General features: G+C 41.8%; 1 protein-coding gene across 5 annotated transcripts in view; it reads left to right on the forward strand.

Moving 5' to 3' along the window:
* Window positions 1-2,499: 2,499 nt before the first annotated feature.
* The window catches only part of LOC140314435 (arf-GAP with Rho-GAP domain, ANK repeat and PH domain-containing protein 1), a 46,678-nt gene continuing 27,777 nt past the window's right edge, over window positions 2,500-21,400 (forward strand). For 3 of the 5 annotated variants that reach the window (XM_072392611.1, XM_072392613.1, XM_072392610.1), the window contains exons 1-9: window positions 2,500-2,659; window positions 9,824-10,964; window positions 16,426-16,586; window positions 17,970-18,058; window positions 18,159-18,241; window positions 19,280-19,432; window positions 20,693-20,762; window positions 20,916-21,036; window positions 21,142-21,326. In XM_072392611.1, the coding sequence (XP_072248712.1) occupies window positions 9,889-10,964; window positions 16,426-16,586; window positions 17,970-18,058; window positions 18,159-18,241; window positions 19,280-19,432; window positions 20,693-20,762; window positions 20,916-21,036; window positions 21,142-21,326 (1,938 nt within the window). In that variant the 5' untranslated portion in view covers window positions 2,500-2,659; window positions 9,824-9,888. Of the gene's footprint in view, window positions 2,660-9,823; window positions 10,965-12,104; window positions 12,274-16,425; window positions 16,587-17,969; window positions 18,059-18,158; window positions 18,242-19,279; window positions 19,433-20,692; window positions 20,763-20,915; window positions 21,037-21,141; window positions 21,327-21,400 lie in introns of those variants that run through there. The other 2 variants (XM_072392612.1, XM_072392614.1) reach the window with 2 other exon arrangements.

Raw genomic sequence — 21,400 nt, forward strand, 5'->3', positions numbered from 1 at the left:
ATGTGTGTGTGTGTGTGTGTGTGTGTTTGTGTCAGAAGGGAAGAGCTGCAAGTGCATGACTGTGAACTCTGTATGCCAGTGGCATCCCTGTATTGTCTCCCACCCGCCTCCACAGCAGGAGTAGACGTATAAGCAGTGTGATGGCTTGCAACGCTCTCCGTGCGTGTGTGTGTGAGTGTGTGTGTGTGTGTGACTGCATATGTGTCACACTGCCACCCCCACAGCAACCCGGCCCACCGGGGCTGATAGCCTGGTGATGAGTCATCACCACCCCCCTCTTCTTTATCTCATCTCCCTCCCTCTCTTCCCACCTCTTGTATTTTCCCTTTACTCTGCTCCTCAAGTCTCCTCTTTTCAGCCCCCATTTCTTTTTTACTCATTTTCAAATCTCTCCACTGTCATTCAAAGCTCCCCTCTGTTTTGATCCTTTCCTGTGTATCATCTGACTCCCCCTCTCTGTCTCCTCTTTGACTTTGCCCATTTTCTTTTTCCTTAATCTGAGCCATTTGTTCTCCCTAATATAGTCCCATCCAGTCCCATTTGGTCACCTCTATACTCCCTTATTCACACATCTATTGCTAACTTTGCCTGTCTATTCTTACCCACCTCTCATTCCCTTTAATTGTTAAGCATTGTTCTCTTCCTGCTGCTCCTTACATTTTACCACCAGTTTTCTCCTTCTTCCTCCTTCTCCTTCCCTTCAAGCCTCTGCTGCAGCACCCTTTCTGTATCTTTTTTTTTCCAGGTCCCAAGTGAAATGAGAAACACGCTGCTGAGCCACCGACTTGTCGCAGAGCAAGTGTGTTCATCATCCAGCCAGAAGGCTAAAATATTACCCTTTTACTCACACGTCTTCTGGATGACAGGGTCCCTGGCTGTGACATATAGGAAGCCAACACACCAGTTGACACCAGTGACACACAAACATGCACAGGCCATAACAACAGGCACAGTTGTTTGGGAACCTTAAAGACTGTGATGAATATTGCATATTTTTGAGTGCACAGTAAAATGTGACATTTTCTCATTCACCTAGACTCACAAGTGGGATACGTTTAGATTGCTTGAGGTCTCCAGGGACATCTTAATGTACAGACTTACTGTGAAGTTAAGGCTTCCGCTTCGTTATGCTTTATTTTATCACTTGCCAGCCTCCCTCTTCTTCAAGTTACTTTCATTTCGGCCGACCATCTTCCCTTATTGAAATTAAATCAAAGGCATCTGCTTTAATAATTTAAAGATATTTAAGATGCAACATTCTCTTTATACTATACACATGGTTATCTATGAAGCATCTTTTTAAAAACCTGATCAATTTTTTAACACTTTCACAAGCTTAGTGCTTCGATGGGGAGTGGGTGCCCTCTTCTGGTTCCAATGGGACTCTACAATGACCAAAACACCTTCTCTGCTAGCCCCATAATAATGTCTGTTTCATCATATTTATGGCCACGATTACGGTAGATTTCTTCTTTAAACCTTCTCATACCACTTGGTATCCAATTCTTGAAAAACTACGTCTGCCTTGTGTGTTGTCACTATTACGAAATTTGCATCACAAGACATAAATGAATCATCTTTGCTGATCCCTGTGTACAGTAGAGATGTGATATGGTTTGGCCAGACCACTTGGAAATGTAGTCAGTTACTGAATGTCACTTGAATTTTGTCATTAGTCATGTGGTACCTTGGATTTAAGAAAAATCTTAATCAGTTTGAATGCTTTTGGATTACTTTTACAGCATACACTGGAACTCGTAGGGACTTAGTTTTGTAACTTTAAGACGGCCCTTATTAAAAGAAACATGTCTTTATTTTCCAGTACAGATATAAATTAATTAAACTCCATAATTAGTAAAAAGTCCATTTTCGAAACAAATTGAAATAAATCTGCTCTAACAGAATACAAAACATAACATACAATCAAATTGCCCTCATACAAACACGCTGTCATGAATGTCTCAATGTTTCTTTCAAGTTTTTGTTGTGATAGTTTAAGATCTAATCCAAGTTGAATGACGTAATCGTTGACAATGTATAATCTCCCAACACCTTTTTAATCCCTCAAATGTAATGTCCTATGATATTTGGTAGCACGATTACGTGGTTTCAGCTACATTAATTTAAAACTAGAACTCTAAATCGCATTTAATCACATATTCTGTATAATTACTCGTTTTTCTTCTTCCTCTTCTTCCTTCTTCTACTTTTTATCTATCAGCGCAGCACCGTGTGAGTTTCAGTTCCTATGAGTTACAAGTGTTATCTTGTTTAATAGCGTGTGCGAGAAACCATACTTGACTGACCAGTCTTTCTCTGTGGTCACATGACGGGCTTGACGAAAGTTTAGCACTTTTATCGTTTTCCGTCAAGCTTGCAATATCTAGGAAGCTGCGAGCCTTGAAAATAAAACACGGCGAATCCGAAGGAGAGTGTATGCATTTATTCTGAAAATATTTCCCCAGCCGCTCACTTCTGTCTGTTCGGCTTAACTCTTGGATGGCGATGAGTGTTTGTTGGTGCCCGAGCTGCCGTTCATTCGTGAGAAAAATGTTACACGCTATCCGGCGCTGCTGTCACGTTCCCTGAGTTCACGTCGAGGATAAAGGATAAAGTCAGGACATTTCAGCGAGTCGGACACTTGTTTAGACTTGAGACGGTAAGTTAATCAGACTGATTTCTAACTTTTTAATCCCCCGATGAGGAACTTTCACCGAACAGCTGATACGAACAGCCTAAAGTGAAGTGAGGTAGCGGCATTCGGTTCCAGCTCGGGATGTTGCGTTCAGGTTACATTCAGGCACTGACCGTTAGTTTGACCCACAGCGCTGAAAATAAGGGGGCATTTTTAGAGGAGATTTCATCAGCTCCAGTTCTGCTTTTAGCTGCCTGATAATTCAAGAAAACTATTAAATGAAACTCGATTTGAGTTAATGGTAACTTGTTGTTGGCTGTTTTTTCTTCTTCTTCTCAGCTCCCGCAGGCCGCCCTATTCTTTCTCTGGTAAAAGCGATCTGCCTGTTACTGGGCTGTTTATCCATTCATTATTTTTTATCTGATTGCGTGCATGTTTTGACTAAGTATATAAGCATCTCAACAAGTTTTAGTAAGCTTAGAGATGGAGCGATTAGTGCCCGGCTGTTTATGTTGCGAGCAGGTGGATTTATTACAGCGAGTCTGGTATTATTAAGACCGAAGGCAGCTTTATTGTCTCCTGTGTGGCACAAATACCGAAAAATCACTCTGAGTGGGTATTTGAAGGTGTCTTTGTCAACTTATTTCTGCTTTTTTGTGCACAAGGGAAAAGCGACCTAGTTTTTGTGATATTTCTGATTTAATTTCATTGAGATAATGAGACTTGATCAAGAAGTGAATCTAATTTACTGACAAATAAGTGAACCATTTTCGTTTTTCTAGTTTCTTTTGTTTTAGAAAGCTTTCTTTAAGATATACTTGTACCCTCTAATGTGTGAAGGAGACTACCGTATGTGCATGGAAGTTGGTCAGACTACATTCTGCATAGCAGGTGCAGTCCTGCAGAATGTAGTTGGCGTAAAGATGTTTCAAAACAAAAAATTGCTCCCAACAGTGTTGCAACGACCTTTCTGACCTTGTTTTGTCCTGTTGTAAACTAGGTGATGAGTAAACCTTTGTCCTCCTGCTGCATTCACATGCACACTAAGAGCCATAAGATGCACTGTCGCATGATGCTGTTTGTTAAGAGGCCCTCAAACCTGTGATTTTTCACGTCAGACAGATGCATGGGTTAAGAGAGGCTTGATGAAGGTGGGAGGTACCTTTTTAGTGAGGATGTAAGCTCTAAATTATTTGTTGGTCACTGGCACCATGTTGCTGCCAGTTGGTTTGCCAGTGCCCTTTCCCCCTCTTATTTCCACCACTTTTCTCTATTCTCTATCCTCTTAGTGGCTTGTCTCATGCAATCACATGATTTCTTGCTACTGAATCACTCTATAATGAGGTAAGAGGAGGAACATCAGCGTTCCTGAGAGCATTTTTAGCTGTCTAAGAGCAAAAGGACTCTGGTGAAAACAAAACAAGGCCAGCTTTGTAAGACGTGATATGGGGCACTTGTGGAAAAAAAAAAAAAAATGTTGTTGTTAGCCAAGGTTGTAAATTCTGCTTCAAGGTTGTATATTTTCACACGGGAAAGAAATGCCCCAGTTGAGGAGAAGATCTCATGCATCTTGTGAGAATGAAATCCCCCCCAGGGAGGAATACAAGATTCAGTGAAGACAAAGTTTTTTTTGTTTTTTTCTTGCTTAAGACCTGACACCCCGCAAGCCCCAAACAGATGGACTTTGTTGTGAAGTGTTTAGCAATAAGCGAGAAGGGGCATGTTGCCATTGTAAGTATTACTTGTGTAATGTTGCACCCCTGAAAAGTTAGCGATAGGAGCGCATGCACAAGGTTGCTCACTAGAGGACATTGTTCAGATGCATTGCTGTACTGGCAGAACTGAGTCACTATTCAGTTCTGATTGAAAGTGGGCTGAAAGCAGCAGTGTGTCTAGTGGTGGGTGTATGAGTCATGTCCCTTGTGTGGGTGTGTGCGTCCATGCCTGTGTTTTGTAGCTGTCCTTTTTAAAGACAGCATCTTGATGGAAATCTGAAGTGAAACTCACTGTGTCCAACCTGCGCAGTAAAGCCAACGTGAAGCTGTTGAACATTGTGGAGAACTTCTGGCTTACACTCTTGAAGGGTGTATAAACATGACTCGAAAATGATTGGTCATTTTCTCTACATAGAGGCCAGAAATACACCACTGCCATCATTTTCTGTATGCAACCTCCACAACGGTGTTGGCTGGGCACATGCTGTTGCTCGGCAAGCCACTGCCACGTGAGATTTTACATCTTTGTCCTATTTCCAGAGTCAAATCTTGCTTGCATGTCTTTGCTTTGCTCCTGTACCTGCTCTTCTCTGCTCCTGTGGCAGCTGGTGTGTGTGTGTGTGTGTGTGTGTGTGTGTGTGTGCACATGTGTGGAACAGCAGGTGAGAGGAGAGTCGTTGTTAAGGAGTTATACCCAGACGTCCACTTCAGTCAGATTCAGCAGCCCTCATAATTCTATCGTCTTGCTTGTGTGAATGTTTCCCAACACAGAATCCATGACGAGCTTTTTTTAGTGAGGATGGTAATGATAATGGTTTGTATGCAGATTCATTAAATTGTGATGTAGAGAAACAAGGTTTTTGTTGTTGTTGTTGAAGTTCACTTTGATAATCTAAGAATGTTGCATGGAAGTTTTCCACTGTTTTGGATTAAGATGGGGATTTTATTACACGGAGTATAGGAATTCTTCACATTCTTAGTACGTTTCTGTTGTGTCTACAGCATGGTGGCACATGATCCTCAAAAACTTCCCTTATCGTGACCCCTATGGGAAATTGGTTAAAGGACACTGGAGCATATTTTTGGCTCTTTCCCACTATCGCACAATAGTGGGCGTGCTGTGTTCCCGTAAAGGGAAATTGTGTTTTTTTTTTTCTTCTCTTCTTAGCTGTATCTTTCTGCGTTTTTTTTTTCTTTAAATATATTTTTGGCTGTGCCAAGATGAGATGATTTCAAAAGGAGAAGTTAACTCCAAAGACACCAAACCGATGATTTGAGCAATCGTAGCCTTAGACATAGAGGAAGTCCTTGCTTGAGTTCATGTTCACATATCAGTGCTGTATACATAATTGATTTGGAATTGAGGATATTTGATGGCCATTGATAGTTGGAGAATATGGAAGAGAAGTTTTTGGGTCCTAGAGGGGGGGCAATGAGGAGGAAGAGGAGCAACAAACTAAAATGTTCGCCCTCTGTTCCAGGTCTCTTATGTTTTGAAACAGTGTTTTTCTTTAGAAAATTGGTCTTTTGTCTAAGATTCCTTCTTCTTTTTGTCTGGCAACCATGAGACTGTCAAAATGATAACTGCCAGTGCCAACACGGTGGTCGGCAAGGATTAGTGTGCCACAGCAGAATTGTGAACAGTCACTGAACTCCAAAGGCCAGTTCATGGTTTCTGTGTTCACTTGTGTGTAAGGCATATACAAGGGGTATAAATTTAGGCTCTGATTATAGGCATAAATACAACCTGATAGCAAGACAGAATGTCCCACTGTGTTTGTAATAAACTCCTTATTTGGCGTGACATGAGGAAATCTACATTGTTATTGATTACACTATTGTTTGTGCAATTCAAAGTCCAAATTGTCTTCCCGTCACACTGGGGCCCATCGTAATTTCTGTTTTGACTTGCGGTGTATTTCTGCCATCTAAGAGGTTGGCGAATTGCCTGACTCTGTATCACTTGTTGTTGCGGTCGGAGCTGCATTTTTAAGCAAAGGGAATGAAAATGCAGCTTGCATCTTGGGTCATGAAACTCCACCGAAAACATATGGAAATATACCGGTAGTTCATGTCAAAGATTCTGCAGAGAAATTCTGACATTGGCACCAAAGTTCGGACAAGTGATAAACGTATCGGCCTCAAAAATCCATTGTCGGTCGAGCTGTAGATAGCACAATGAATGCATACAACAGTAACTAGAGTCAACAGTAGAACTGAGATAAACCCATATGAAATAGAGATGGTATCTAACACTCTTTATAAGACGTGTAAGTTATTAAAAAAAAAAAAAAAAGATTTCTAGTTTCTAAGAAAAAGATTGAAACAAACTAACCACACTGATGGATTCAGAGACTGCTAAGCATACTGTGATGTGCAGACTTGCATTATATTTTTCACACTGCCCTGCTTTTGCTGTTTTAACAAAGAACACACGCAGTCGTGGGAGTCATGTGTTTTGAGAGTCCGTAACGTGCCCAGTTGATGCGGAGTCATAGCTTTCACACAAAGTATCACTAGGTTAGCACTTCTTTTAGCGTGTAAGAAGACCTGAACAGTGGACCCCCCCCCCATGCTTTTCCTTCCTTCTTCTCAGTCTCGTCCCCTTGCCCAGGCAACAGAATGTCCCATTGTGAAGGCAGCACAGAGACGCTGTTATTGGCAGCTTTCTGAGTGGGAGGGAGAGAGCCCAGAGAAAGTTGGACAGAGGGGGAGATGAACAGAGGTGGGAGAGAGTGAAGAGATGCAGAAAATAAAATGGGCTAAAAAATACAGAGACTATAGCACAGGGGAAAATAAAGTTGGCAGTTTCTAAACTTCTTTATTGACCGTAAAGTGTTTGATTAAAGAAGTTCAAGGAGTATGTTGACATTTAACACACTTCATTTAACATGAAACTATAAAAAAACAAAGTTGGTAATCCCTTCCAGAAGCCCTGCATCCTTTAGACATGTTGGACAGCAGCCTGGCTCGGTTTTGCTCAGTTACTGCTGGCAAAGTGATGGTTTTTATGTTTGAAATCTGTACCGTAGAATTGTTCATTTACTCGTTGGATTAATTGGTAGAAAGTTCAACTTTAGAGGCTCCACAATTGCACAATAACTCCGCACCAAAACACTTCCAGTGAACAATATTCCGTGTTTTAACAGTTCAGACTTTTGTTTTGATTCCATTTTGAGGGCAACACGTATTTTTGTGTACTGTGCTGCTATTTTTCTTCTAGAATGATAAGAATTTACAAGTGACTGAAGTCGTTGAGCATGGCTCGATCTCTTCACTTTTGTTACGGACTCATAATTGCTGTTAATGAAGAAAAATGAGCTGCAGGCATATAACAAGAGCTAAAGAGGCGTGGCTGCTTCTGCCCTGTTTTCTCATCTTCTAGAGACGCGCCGGCCACTTTGTGTTGTTCCTCATTAACACCCACACAACGCTCACAAGATTTGCACTGAACAAGGGCTCCTCTGTAATGACACGCTAAGGTGGCAACTTCTCTTTGGTCAAAGATGCTGAGGCTGTCAATTCTGCAGGCACTTGGGTTAAAATGTCATTTTTAGACTATGCGTGAGCCTTTAGTTTATGAGTAACACACCAATCAGACTGTAATTCATTACACGCACCATCTCTGAGTTCCTCAAATCATAATGGGAACTATGTTCGATCAGAGAGAATAGAGCAAGGTTGAGATTGTCCCTGTAGCTTGTGGTGTCTGCCTTTATTAGAGGAAACATTTGACAGGAAATGAAATGCACTCATTTCAACATGCTCACACATGGTATTTTGCATGGACTGGATAATGTGGGCTGTGTGCTCACTCTACCTCGGCAACCCTCACTTCCAGTCACCAAGTCATGTTTATGTGGTCTGTTTTCAGTCATTTTTGTCATCTCTCACTGGCCAGTAAGCTAATGTGTAGGTATCACACAGATTCTCTTAATAATGTGCTGATGCTAAACATCGGCCTATGCATGCATGTTTGTATAACCCGGCATAATCTTTGAAATCTAAAGTTGACAGTTAAACTATAAGAGGTACAATAAATGTATCACGTGAATGGAAATAAGGCTGGACATTTAGCCCTTTGATTAATTGTTTAATCTTTCTAAAATACATGTCTTGGCGCATGTAATTTGTATGTTTTCTGATTACTTGCACTTTAGAGTGCGGGTGCAATAATGCTTTTTCTAATTAGAGGGTTTTAGAAATGTTCTGGTTCTAGTGTAGTGGAGTTCTTCTCAGACTTTGCATTGATTTTAATATGAAGGAAAGAACAAATAAACGTATTTTTAATTCCCACGTGAGATGTAAGCTGAAGAGAAACCGAGTTTGTGGCTGTGCTTGAGAAACCAGACGTTTCCCCTGCGGTTGGATATATGCGGCGCGTAGATCTCTGAATAATGACATAGATAACAGGAAATGGCCTTTAGTTGTCTCACTTATAGTTAAAAAGTTAGTTAGAATGAGAGTCCGTTTTTGTGACATTGGTCTTTGCACCAGAGGAATTCTTGTTGAGTCATTGCAAATAGTTGCACGGGTTTCCTCATCTTTGCGCCGGGAGCTGGTGGGAGCTGCTTGTTTACTAATTAAGACTTGTTATTCTGACCGATCTGCATCTTAAAGCTTGTTGGACAGTTTGAGCTCTGTCATGGTGTCCATCATTAATCTGCCAAGACTTGGTGCATGAAAAGACTGAAAACCAGAGTGAATAGTGTGTTAAGAGAGTGCTGAGAGTGCTAAAAGCCAGGCTCTGGGAAGAATTTGCTTATGCTGCATTGAAGTGTTGGTTAGAGAGGTGTAAGAGGGAACAAGTGCGTCTGTTAGAACATTATTTGTATGCCAGTGCTTGTGTAAGTTAGACTTCTTCCTGTAGTGGTCTATTGTGATTGGTACACACTACTGACTGTTTGCTGGCATCTCAAAAGCGACACTCCTTAGAGTTTTACAAAGATAAGACGTGTTGTCTTATCTTTGTCTCGCTAAACGATAAGACATTATGAACGTACTGTGTTTCCTTTCTTGGTGGATCAAAATGTATAACAGAATATAGAAAAGGAATAAAGACACTACTGTGTGCTGTACGAGTCTAACAGGAATCGAAGGGCTGTTGAAAAAGACACTTTGTTGATGCTTTAACATCGCTTCCTCTTTTACCAAAGTGGCAGACTTCCACCTTTTCAGTTATCACTTACAGCTTTGACATAGCTGTTTACACCCAAAAAAATACTCTCTTTTCAATGTACAAATTTCAGTTGATGAATCATACTAATTTGTCTTTTCCCAAACTGGTGTTTATTAGCACAGGTTTTCAGTTATCGTGCCTCCCAATGCAGGATTATCAGAAAACAGGGTAGACTGTAAGAAATGTTATCCTATAAAACAGATTTATGTGATGCACAATAATCCAATTTTAGATTTAATTCTGCCAATTAGCTTCTTTTTTGTTATTTCTGACATCTTCATGCTTTGTCCACAGGTTTCTTGAGTCATGATCTGACGGAGGTGAGGTCTCAGTTTTCCCTGTGGAAGAGGATTCATGGCATGTTGACCCTCACACATGCTGCAAACACATACATGTTTTCAACCATGTCTCAGTCTGACTCCAGTGCAAATGTGTGGGACTGGTTGTGTGTGCTTCGTTTGGAGCAGTATGCAGAGGCATTTCAGAGCGCCGGGTTTGCAACGCTACAAGAGTGTCGGCACCTCACGCCAGATCAGCTGGAGCGGATGGGCATCACCCTGCCAGGTCACCAAAAACGCATCCTGGCAAGCCTGAACAAAGCACTCGGTAACCGTGATGCACTTTCCCACCGTGCGCAGTCTGACAAATCAGAGCAGGCAGGCCCTGCTCAAGTTGTTCAAAGAGAGAGACCGGTGCCCGTCCCATTGGAGGGCAAACTGGAAATGGAGAACAGTGATGGAGAGACAAGGAGACCTATTCCAAGTGAAAGAGGCAAACCAATCCCCAAAGAGAGACAAGTGTTCCGAATGCAAGAGAATAGCAGCGAAGGAGGGGAGACGAAGCCTGTTCCTGAAAGAAGACGTGCGACACCTGAAGGAGGAAAAGAGGAAGAGAGGAATGGAGGAATAGATGAGAGGGTGAAGCCTGTCCCAAAAGAGAGGACTAAGTTTCGCTCTAGTGCTCCAGCTGATTGCGACACGAGCTCCATTATGTCTCCATCTTCAGATGCCTCTTTACCACCTGTGCCTCCACGAAGCACCCTCAACTGCCCTCCACAACGCTTCACACCCTCTTTGTGCCCCTTGCCACCATCTCAAACCGCTAGCTCCCCGAAATCAGACAGACATGCTGCCATACCCCCAGCTGTACAGTGCAGGTCTTTGTCCCCAAGTTCCACCCCCAGCAGCTCCCCCGTTCCCACAGAAGCACCTCTCCACACTCCCAACATTGAGTCAACCCAAACTAGGCCTCAGACGTTAGCCATTCAACCACCTGCCCAGCGCTTGAGTAGGAACGGCGGTAGAAAATCTTTAGCTGTCTCCCCTGCGACGTCTCCCATCGACGACAGGAATACGCCGCCTCTTCCTCCAAAAGCAGGGGCAGGCCCCCCACCGATCCCACAGCGCTTTCTTGCACAGTGTCCGAGAACCCACAGGTGAGCCTGTTCTTAAGTGGCCATTCTTATTACTGCACCTCCCTCATTTTACAGTACTTTCTCTTACAACGCTCATGTTTTTAAAGAATGCATCGCCAGTACTTTTGGACCTTGTGAAATGCAAAGAGCAATTTGAATATGTCACAGAAAATAATCTGGGATGACTTTCTTATGGTCAGTCCACCATATTTTGAAGGAGCCCTATACATTGGGCTGTTTGAACTTCCTTTGCTTATGTTAGCTTGTGAAAATGACAAAAACTAATATAAAGTTACAGAACATAATGTAAATGATAGTCAGATGTGCTTTTTTCTTTTGGTGGATTCTCATGAGTACTTGGTGGTCTGCACTGCCATCTATTGCCTAAACCGGAAGGTTACATCTTTTAACTTTTGCTCAGTGTGAGTTGAGACACTTACAGTCTTTCTGAGCAATTTTTAACACTTCCTGAAAGTAAACTTAGACACTTCCTTAAAGCGAAGGGCTAAAGCATATAGACTTAGTGAGTCTGAGCTCAGCAGTTTGTTGAGTACAGAGATAAGTGAACAAGATTTGGTGAGAGTATACCTGTAAGTGTGCCTGGGCTCTTATTTTATAATGGATTCTTTTTCCATTTGATTAGATTTCCCACCCAAAACATTCAGTGGTGACATTTCCTTCACTATAGGGTCTAAATTATTTGCATTTGAGTTGTTCCTCATGTTCCTTCTTTTTTTTTTTTTCTTCTAATTTCCTTTGTGCACATTGCGGCATTTGCAGGGTTGTGGATCCGCAAAAAGCACACAGAGGCTACACATCTCAACCGCAGACCGTCATTCTTCAGCTGAGTTTGATGGTGTTGTTTTGTGTAATGCCTCTTGATAGCACACTAGATTAGAAGCTCTCTTTTGTCACCAGCAGACGAAACCTGGACCTTGTTACGGGCTACGGAGTGGTTCTATTATGAGTAACGGACATGTCTGTGTTTTAAAGGGAAACTAGCTTTAGAAAGAGTGAGGAAGTCACAGTGGAGAACAATATTTAGCAGATGAAAACTCTCCTTCCCTTTAGCTGACCCAGGGGAGAGAGAAAGAGAGAGAGTTAGAATGGAATTGGACGACTAAAGGGATTTTAGTTTTGAAGCCTGTGTGAGAATACATTCACTTGCTCTCTTGCTATTTTCTTGCTTCCTCGTCAGCCTGCCAGGTTGCCTCCTCCCATCTGCAGGCTGTTCAGTCATTTCCTCCTGCTTTTTGATGTCTCTATCTTTCTTACGTGCTTGAGATTTTATCATCATGGAAGAGGATTCCTTGTTAACACGTTGTGACAGGTAACATTTATACAAATTGTTTCTATACAGCTTTCTATCTACACCGTTAGGTATGCACTTTCTCACCTTATCTCACCCTCTTCACACCGCTGTGTTCTTGTACCCTAAACAACATAAAAAAAAGCCTAACCCTTTCCCTCCTGCTGTGCTGTGTTGTTGCTGGGCTGTACCAGTTTTTGTGAGCTGTTGGTGATGGCTCTGTTGTGTTCAGGTGACTAACAAGGAGGAGAATAAGGAGATTAAAGCTAACCCCTCTCCTTGATTACCAGTGGGGAGACCTGGTATCCTGTCTTGTTCTGGGGCTGTACATGTTTAGGGTATGGTATTTAGTTGGTTACCTGTAGATCTGTAGAGAGCACAAAACAAACATCAGATGGAATTTAGACATAAATATTCTTGGTACATTTAGCTGGTTTTTGCCGCACTGTGTTCTTTAATCATAAATGCTCTACTTGTGTTATTTATTGTGTCCTATGAGCATTTCTTTTTCTTGATTCAAAGTGGTGAATTATATTCATAGGCCATGTACAAATGAGTATATTAGCTTGTGGCTGGTCGGGTGTATCAGTATACTACAGTTAGCTTGTAGTTAATATCAAAGATTGCAAAGCCATGCAGCAAGCACACATACTTCTCAGCTGTCTGCACCATATCATGGCTACTTTAGCTATTGTGTGGTGAATTGTTCTGAATTGCCTAAATAAGATCACTTACGCACAAGTGTGGGTGGAGAAAGGAACGGGCATTGTTTTGTCAGCTCACAGACATCACAAGTTATAGACCAAGTTAAATATAGCGAACAGCTACTGACACCCCCCCCCCCCCCCCCCCCCCCACACACACACCACCACACCACCACCTCCACCAGTACTCTTCCTCTGAGAAAAAGGGGGAACTATGTCAACTGTGCAGTTTCCCGTCATTGTCATTTTTGTGTGTAATGTACATTACACAGAACACCTTTTGTAAGTACAGTGCAAAAGATTAATTTAAAAATGGTTTCTGTACATTTTATCTCGTGCTGGACACCAGCTGCATGAAAAAGCGTTGTTGTTTGACCACAGGAACTGCCTCCTCTGAGTTGGATACCTGTTTAGGTTGTATTTCTGAGAACTTCGGTTTGACAGCTAATACAGGCACAGTATCGCTGCCCCAAAGGATCGCGCACAGTATCTCATTCACACTATGTCTGTGTGTTAGTTCAGCCCATAGAACGCTTGCTTTGATGCAGTGACCCACTGTGAAGCATTTGAGTATCATTTTCTTTTTTTGACTCTGCCTGGTGCAGATGATCCTCCGTGAACTCCTGAACTGAACTTTTGACTGGAAACCTAAAGATGTGTCCTTCGAGGTGCGACTTGCATATATTTTACCCTTGCAAAGGGATTGCAAGTGTTACGAGAGGCAAATTCACAGAGGAAGGGAGGAATAAAGAGGAACTTTGGCAATACTGGATGGACAAAAACGAGACTCATGTTCTCACCCATGATGGGAATGGGCTGTTAAACGTCTGAATGAATAGATTTCACAATTTTGGGTTTTATGTGTCTTTATAACTAAACTGTGAGAGATGCTGATGTAATCGAAAACAATCTGGGACACAAGCAAGAAAAGCTATTCGTTAAAAAGCAGCAAATGTATTGTGTGGGTGTTTCATGAATCCAGGCCTGAGTGAATCATTGAAAAATGTTTATACATACAATTTATCATGGTTTTTTGGACTCGCAAGTGTGATGTTTATGTCAGCGTGACCGTAAATTGATGACAGAAGGGAAATGTGGTTTTAATCATCTTTGTTAGAAACATCTCTAATCTTTTGAAAGGAGAGGATACCGTACCACAAGTGCCCGTCTGTCTCAAACTGCCACTGTGTAGGCATTACACAAATATGTTGCATGGTGATGGAGGCGAGACGGATTCTCGTTGCAGCCCAGGGTGTACATCACCTCTGGCCATGAGGCAGCTGGGACAGGCTCCAGTCCCATCCTGAATTGGTATGAGCGGCTATAGAAAATGGATGGATGGATATTTCAGGCAGCTCAGTTTCCAGTGCCCCCTGTGGAAGAGAGTAACTACTTTTAGTGTGATCTTTTGTAACATTGTGGATCTTTTACGTGCAGAAAGGACTATTCAGTTTGTTTATTTGCCTGAGTGAATGAGTAAAAGTAAATGAATCTACCTGCAATTTTAAGTATGAAATAGATAGGAGTGTTTATTGCCGAGGCTACTTGCACTATAAACAAACATCACGACTTGTCCTTTTGACATTCTTTCTTTTAACCTATGCACTTTTGCTGTTCTTCTCTATGCAAATGGTTCTGCTATGACTCAGAAAACCTAACAGTATAGTTTTGTCTACTGTAAAAATCTGATGTTTATGGCAAAGCTTTGCTGGCCTCAAATACGGCAAAAACCACACAACTAATCAGGTGATAGCGGATGATCACAAATACTGAATCCACTCAGTTTTGTAACATTTGTTATCTGATTTTTCTTGTGTCACCTACTAATCCTGTTGTTGGAAGTACTTTAAATGTGTTCTGCAAAAGTTTAAACAAAAATGGCTGAAATTAGTCGTCACCTTGCGAAACAAGCAAAGATATCTATCACAGACCTGAAAAAGAACGGCAAACTGACTCTCCATCTCAAGGTTCCTAAACTCTGACTTGATATACAGCCTCTTCTTTTTGGAATTAGTCACAGTCATTATTGCTTTTATTAGAGGAGAAACAAATCAGCGTAACACCACTAACGACTACCAGAAACCATCTCCTAAGAACTACGTAACATTTTAATACTCCAGATGATTCTGCTGGCTACTTCAGCTCGCTGGGATTTATATACATTGCATGTCCCTGCCATGCCCGAATGAGAATTTCTGCCATTTAAAAAAAAAAAAAAAAAAAAAAAGAATTCCCATTTATTGCTATCATCTCCGACTCTTGCTGAGCTGCACTTGCTTGTAGACGGGGCTCTGTGCAACGTGACTACAGAGGTGAGTGGAAGTAGCGCTCACCTAACATGTTATAAATGCAAAACTCTGAAGTTTCTCTAAAAACTACATGTAGAACGTAGAGATATTCTTGTAAGGATTCGCTTGCATGCGCACGCATTTAGAAACGTTTGTGTACGAATCAGTGGTTGTAATTTGACCGTCGTACTTGGAGAGTGTTGGAGAAGTCTGTAGATGATGCTGTGGATCCTAGCAGCTTGGAGTCGTTTGCCCTTTCTGGTTTCTAGGTACACTTTTATGGATGGCATGATTGTCTTCTTGGTAAGGGAGGAAGTTGTTCTGGTAGAACTTGGAGGTAATGGTTCTCACAGACGTTTGTCGTGCACCACCTGTTCAGATTATTGCAGAAGTGTACCACAAAGAGAGCTGAGATTGACCCAGTTGGAAGAATGTGATCTATTTTTTTTTCTCTGAATGTCAACAGAAGGATTTTGCCAAGCAAGTGGTGGCCAAGGTTGTATGAATTAGACATGATTAATTTATTTGTACATTTATTTTTATTTTTTTTCATATTTTACTCAACGTTGTGCTCGCCTGGCAAAGAATATTCTGTCTTGTTGGCTAATCAGGATAAAACTGCTGCTACAGAAGGGAGTCCTGTGCTGATTAAGATGGCAATAACAACAGTGATTACATTAATGGAGGCAGTTACCATTCTTGATACCATGATAATCTGTGGGCATGGTATGTTGTGCAAGCAGTATATCAGGACATCTTCAATGCCCACATCGTAGATGTGTTGTATTTGTTTACCTTAGCTATACAGGTATGTTGTGTTTACATGGAAAATATACCTTGTGACTTCAGCAAGTTTGGACTTGTTGCTTAAACTACAAGTACAAAGCGAAAGACAGTCAGTCTGGATGAAAGCAGAGGGACGCAGGTTTGCTACTGGGATCAGTTTTTGTACAGCTGAGTAAGGCTTTGTCTTTAGAGGACCAGCCGGTATGTCTTCTTTAGGCAGTACTGTGAGAGTTGTAGCTGCCAACTTTTTCACTTTTCTGTATGTTTACTCAAATCTTAAATGCAGTCATCTTTAACTGAATCGGCCATCTACTGGGAATAGTCATTCAATCTGAGACTACCTTGATGTCTGAGGACTCATCTGTTTCGCTCTCCTGAACATTCTTATCCCACAGCCCACCTCTCACCAAGACAGGAACCGACGAGGAGCAGAGAGACCACTCTCCACAAATCCCACCTCGCACCAAGATGCCCCAAACACAAGAAAACAACCAACAGTCCACTCAGCCTGACACGCGGCCGGCTTTGCCTGCAAGGAAGATCATCCAGCCTCCCCGTGAGTACAGTAGGAAGCATAATCGGCCATAGCCAGCTGATAGCATTTTGATGTTGCCCCTATGCGAAAGTGACTTTTCCATTTTCGTTTTGAATGCTAGGAATTTGAATTAAAGAAATGAAACCGTTCAGTTAACTCTTCAGCTCTTTTCTAATTCAAGTGGCTTTGATGTCTCAGATCTGTGCTCTAATTTCATGGATGTGGGAACTGGTAAACAAGAGCTTTCTGAATAACGTCTCAGGTCTCAGTCTGAAACAGAACTCAAACCTTTTAGATGACTCAAGTCCTCCGTTTCTCAGTAAGCGCCTGTGCAGTGACTTTTGTGTGTATGTATATCTTTTTTGAGTGCTGTCAATTTTAAGACGCACTTCTTCTGTTGGCTCGACAAGAATCCACCTCAGGGTCGCCTCCCCTTCTCCCTTGTCCTGCTCTTTTGTCATAGTTTCAATGTGGGAACGGACACAACCTAACTCATAAGTGACAGCAGATCACATGAGGTGAAGTTAATGATTTGCTGTTGGCTAATAGGGGATTTTTCTGACAGCTGCATGGCTTCAGCCAAATGATTCAAATGAACTTGGTTTCAAGACTTCGGTGTGGGAGCATTTTTTTATTTGAGCTTAAAGATTAAACTGGATTAGCCTAGATTCAGAGATAAATAAACTGCCTTTACGCAAAAAAACCTTAATAATAATAATGATGATGTATTTGAATTGATATTGTTTAATCTAATCCACTTGTATTAGTATTAAATTGTGTATGATTTGTCCTAACATTTGCCAACATTTACTGTCAATGCCAATCCTGAAAAAAGAGAGGAGAGACACAACTTCCACACATACATGTAACTTATTCTGCCCAGTAGTGCTCTCAAACTCCATTCGTGTTATTCACAGAAAAAGAAACATGCTCGCACGAGTCCTAACCCAGAGAACTCACTAAAGCAAGTGATTGATTTCTAGTCCAGCAGGTATTTCTGCATTTCCAAGAAGGGCTTCCACTGTAACAACATGGAGAGACAGAATGTGTTAAAGTTCAATGTGATTTGAAGTTCAGAGTGCTTTTGATGACTTGTCATGAAAGTTGAAAGTCTGTAAGGCTACCAGTTAGCGGAATTAATATTCTAAACAGTGAGCAACAGGCAAAGAGTCTCTTGCCATGCTAATGCGTGGCATCATGATTAACTGAAAAGAAATTTGTCTAAATGCCTCACTGTGGTCTCATATCTGAATCCCAATTTCTATCATTTGCTTCTGTTTCACTTCTGGGAACTTTTTTTTTTAATTGTAAAGAGAATATGTTTTCTTTAGATGATATGTCGTTAGGGCACATGTAAGTGTTTCCTGCAAAGACTAACATAAACTCTACATCTCCTCTCCTCAGGCCTGGATTCGGTTGGCGATAATTCCGATGACTACGAGGATCCAGACTGTTCATACTCCAGTGTCCAACAAAGACATATGGCAGACAGGGTGAGGAGATGTACAGCTCGCAGGACTATTTTCTCCCATTATCGTCTCCCTCCTTTTTCTTCACTTGTGCGTTGTGATTAACATTTGTCTCCTCCGTCAGGATATGACCCTGCAGGTGCCTTGTCTATCAAAGAAGCGCTACGGTTCTCTTTGCAGTGATGATGAGCTGTTGGATGATGACGAGTGAGTCATGCAACAACACGCAAACAATACACTGGAATACATACAGTACAAGTCAAAAGTTTGGACAATCCTACCCATTTATCAAAATGAATATGCATTCATTTTGAAGGGGCAGGTGTCCAAACCGTTGTGTTTTTTATTTATTGTAGCTTAACACACAGCAGATATGTCGCACGAGGAGCAACAGCCAAGTTGGCACAAGTTTAATTGTGAGAAATATGGATCCACGCAGGAGTTTGAGCACTAAAGACATGACGAATGTAAATGCAAAATCGTATGACAGAAAGCATTTGTGTAATTATGAACCTTGTTAACGAGACGAGAGGAGGAAAAGACAAAGATCAATAAAAAGTATCGTTCGTCAGAGAGAATTGGTAGCTTGACTTGAGATGGACAATTGGAGAACTGAGCGAGTGTGCTGGTGAGCTGATGCCATGGCATAGCTTGGCAGGGCGCCAAGTTAGCAAATGGGGTTTTATTGACTCTACTGTTGTGGCCTTGAGCTAGTAAAGGGAGGCTGTAGCAGAGGCGCAATTGTTCTTCCTTGTGTGTGCTTACACATAACAAGGCGGAATCGCTCAACTTGTCATTCTTACCAAAGGTGTTACCATCACTCAGCTGATTCCACAAGGCTGGCTTGATGTGAGTAAGCAAAGTGGGGCTGAACTTCCTCTTTCTGACATGTCTAAATTATGAGGAACGACAGCGGCAGGTCACTGTCTCTCTTCGCCTATAACGCGCAACCGATGTGTGAAAGAGTTTTTGGGTGTAGCTCAACTCGCTAAGCTGGTGCCCCATATACAGAGGCTATACTTCCTCTACGGGTCATCCTGGCCTGAGGCCCTTTGATGCATGTCTTCCTTCACTCTCTCTGCCCCTTTTCCTGTCCATCTCCTTTCAAATGAAGACAACTGACTTGAATGTGAAATTTTGTTTTTACCCTTTTTTAGATATTTTCAAAATGATTTGAGAAGGTAAGCGTTTGTTATTAAACCCATCAGTGTTTTTAATTCTTGGCTTGTTTCTATGTATTCATAGTAATACCCTTTGGAATGATCAGGGCTTCAGCAACCCGAAAGGCAGCTTCTACCTACCACTCAGCGGAAGACTTAATGCGCCCGTCAAAGAAGACAGCTCTCAGCTCTCTGCTGTTATCAAGATGGGTTGGCTTGACAAGAATCCACCTCAGGGGTACGAATAACAGTATATAGGGGCTGACATGCATCCTTGGTGATTCAGCTACAAGTGGACAGTACTATTTAAATGTGTTCACAACTGGCATTACAGTGCATTCTTTACTGCATCCTGAGTGTATATCTATGTATATGTAGAGCTGTATATGCTACTAAGCTTGTAGCTTACATCAGACAGAGCCGTTAACTGAGCAGGATACAGGACATCAGCAGATCAACTGATGCTTCTGTAAAGTCCCAAATGTATTAATTAACACTGATATGTTTCAGATTAGCCTGAGTCCCATACATGGGAGTGTTTTTTGCAACGAGCTCAGTTGTGTAAAAGAGAGAAGGAGTATAAAACACAAGTTCTGTGTATAAGTGGGTGCACATGCAAGGCTGTTGGAAAGAGAAGACTCCCATGATTTGATTTATACAGAGCATTTTACAAAGCAGCAACTGCAGTTGGTACAGTCAACATGAACAACAGTCAATGCACAAATTACCAGCCTTCTGATAATCAGCTGATCATTGTTTTCCCAATTGAAAATAGTCTTTTTGTTGTTTTTTTCCCCGCAATGACAAGGATCCTGATAATCCAGTTCTGTAAAACCTTTAGCTAAAAAAAACATTTGGCTTTCAGTATATTTCCATTGACTGCTGTTGCATAACTGCAGTTAGCCGGCAGCTTTGCACAATCTTCCGCGTTATCAGGAGGTTTTTCAGTTATCATGTTTCCTGGCATCCTGTCTCGAGTTTTAAGGCTGGGTACTTTTTCTAGAAATTGGCAGAAGGAGGAAAAAAAATCCAAGCAGCAACTCTGCTGCTGATGTGGAGTCATGTCAGGTAATTACGCTTAGTGGTCCCAGAATCCTTCCCAGGGATGGATGGCGTTCAGGATATCGTAAGAGTGAGGACCAAAGGTTCCCGGACCACCTCTAAATGTGGCTGATTGGATCTGAAATTGAGTCCCGAGTGTATTCATACCAGTACTTAAAGCTGTCCACCTGTGATTGGATCACCCAGGATACATGTTAACACCAGGTCTGAATAGCCTCAAACATACACAAGTTGAGGTTCTGCTAGAATCTGAGATTTATTGATTTATAGGCTTAACATGGAGCATGATATGTTCAATTCATGATGACAATACAATAATAAAACAACAGATGTTTTGCCAAATACACAGTGTAGTACTTATAGTTTTACTAAAAGCGTTTTGTAAAATGGAAGTTAAGGCTTTGTGAATGAGTGTCATTTGTGTTCTTATACACAGGGCTCTTTATTACCAGAGACGATGGGTTAAACTAGATGTTGACTATCTGAGATACTTTGACAATGACAAGGTAAAGACACATACACAGCTGCAACTCCCAGTCATTCAGTTCAAACACATGGACACAGTAATGGTGTCATACAGCCAAACAGTCTACAAACTGAATGTTAGATGCGGTTCCACTATATTTAATACAGAATTGTTGGTGTGTGGTACGTTGCAGGAAGTTTACTCTAAGGGGATCATCTCGACAGCGTTCATCACTAATGTGGCCAGTGTGGGGGAGCTGAAGTTTGAAGTTGTCACAAACAACCGAACTTTCATCTTCAGGGCTGAAAGCGAAGGTGCGTCTGTTTTGTCTGGTCACCTGTTCATATCCTAACACACATACAGAACAATGTGTCTTACAGTTTGTGATTTACGGTCCTGTGTTTGCTCATCTGTTGCAGCTGAGAAAAAGGAATGGGTGACTGCACTGCAGGACTGCACCAGGGGGCGCCATCGATCTAGCATCATAAACCCTGGTTCACCGTTGACCCCGGACTATCAAGGCTATCTGGAGCTCCGAGGATTACGCTCCAAACTGTATACTGTTGTTGCCTCAGATAAAGTCTTCCTTTACAAAAATCTGGATGTAAGAACACTCAGTAATGTGTAGAAACCTCATGCTAGGAATAAAATGTGTGTTTTACCCTCTTTATTTTACAA

The sequence above is a fragment of the Leuresthes tenuis genome, unplaced genomic scaffold, assembly GCF_036924035.1.
Source record: "Leuresthes tenuis unplaced genomic scaffold, fLeuTen1.0.hap1 SCAF_9, whole genome shotgun sequence".
In the NCBI taxonomy this organism is placed as follows: domain Eukaryota; kingdom Metazoa; phylum Chordata; class Actinopteri; order Atheriniformes; family Atherinopsidae; genus Leuresthes; species Leuresthes tenuis.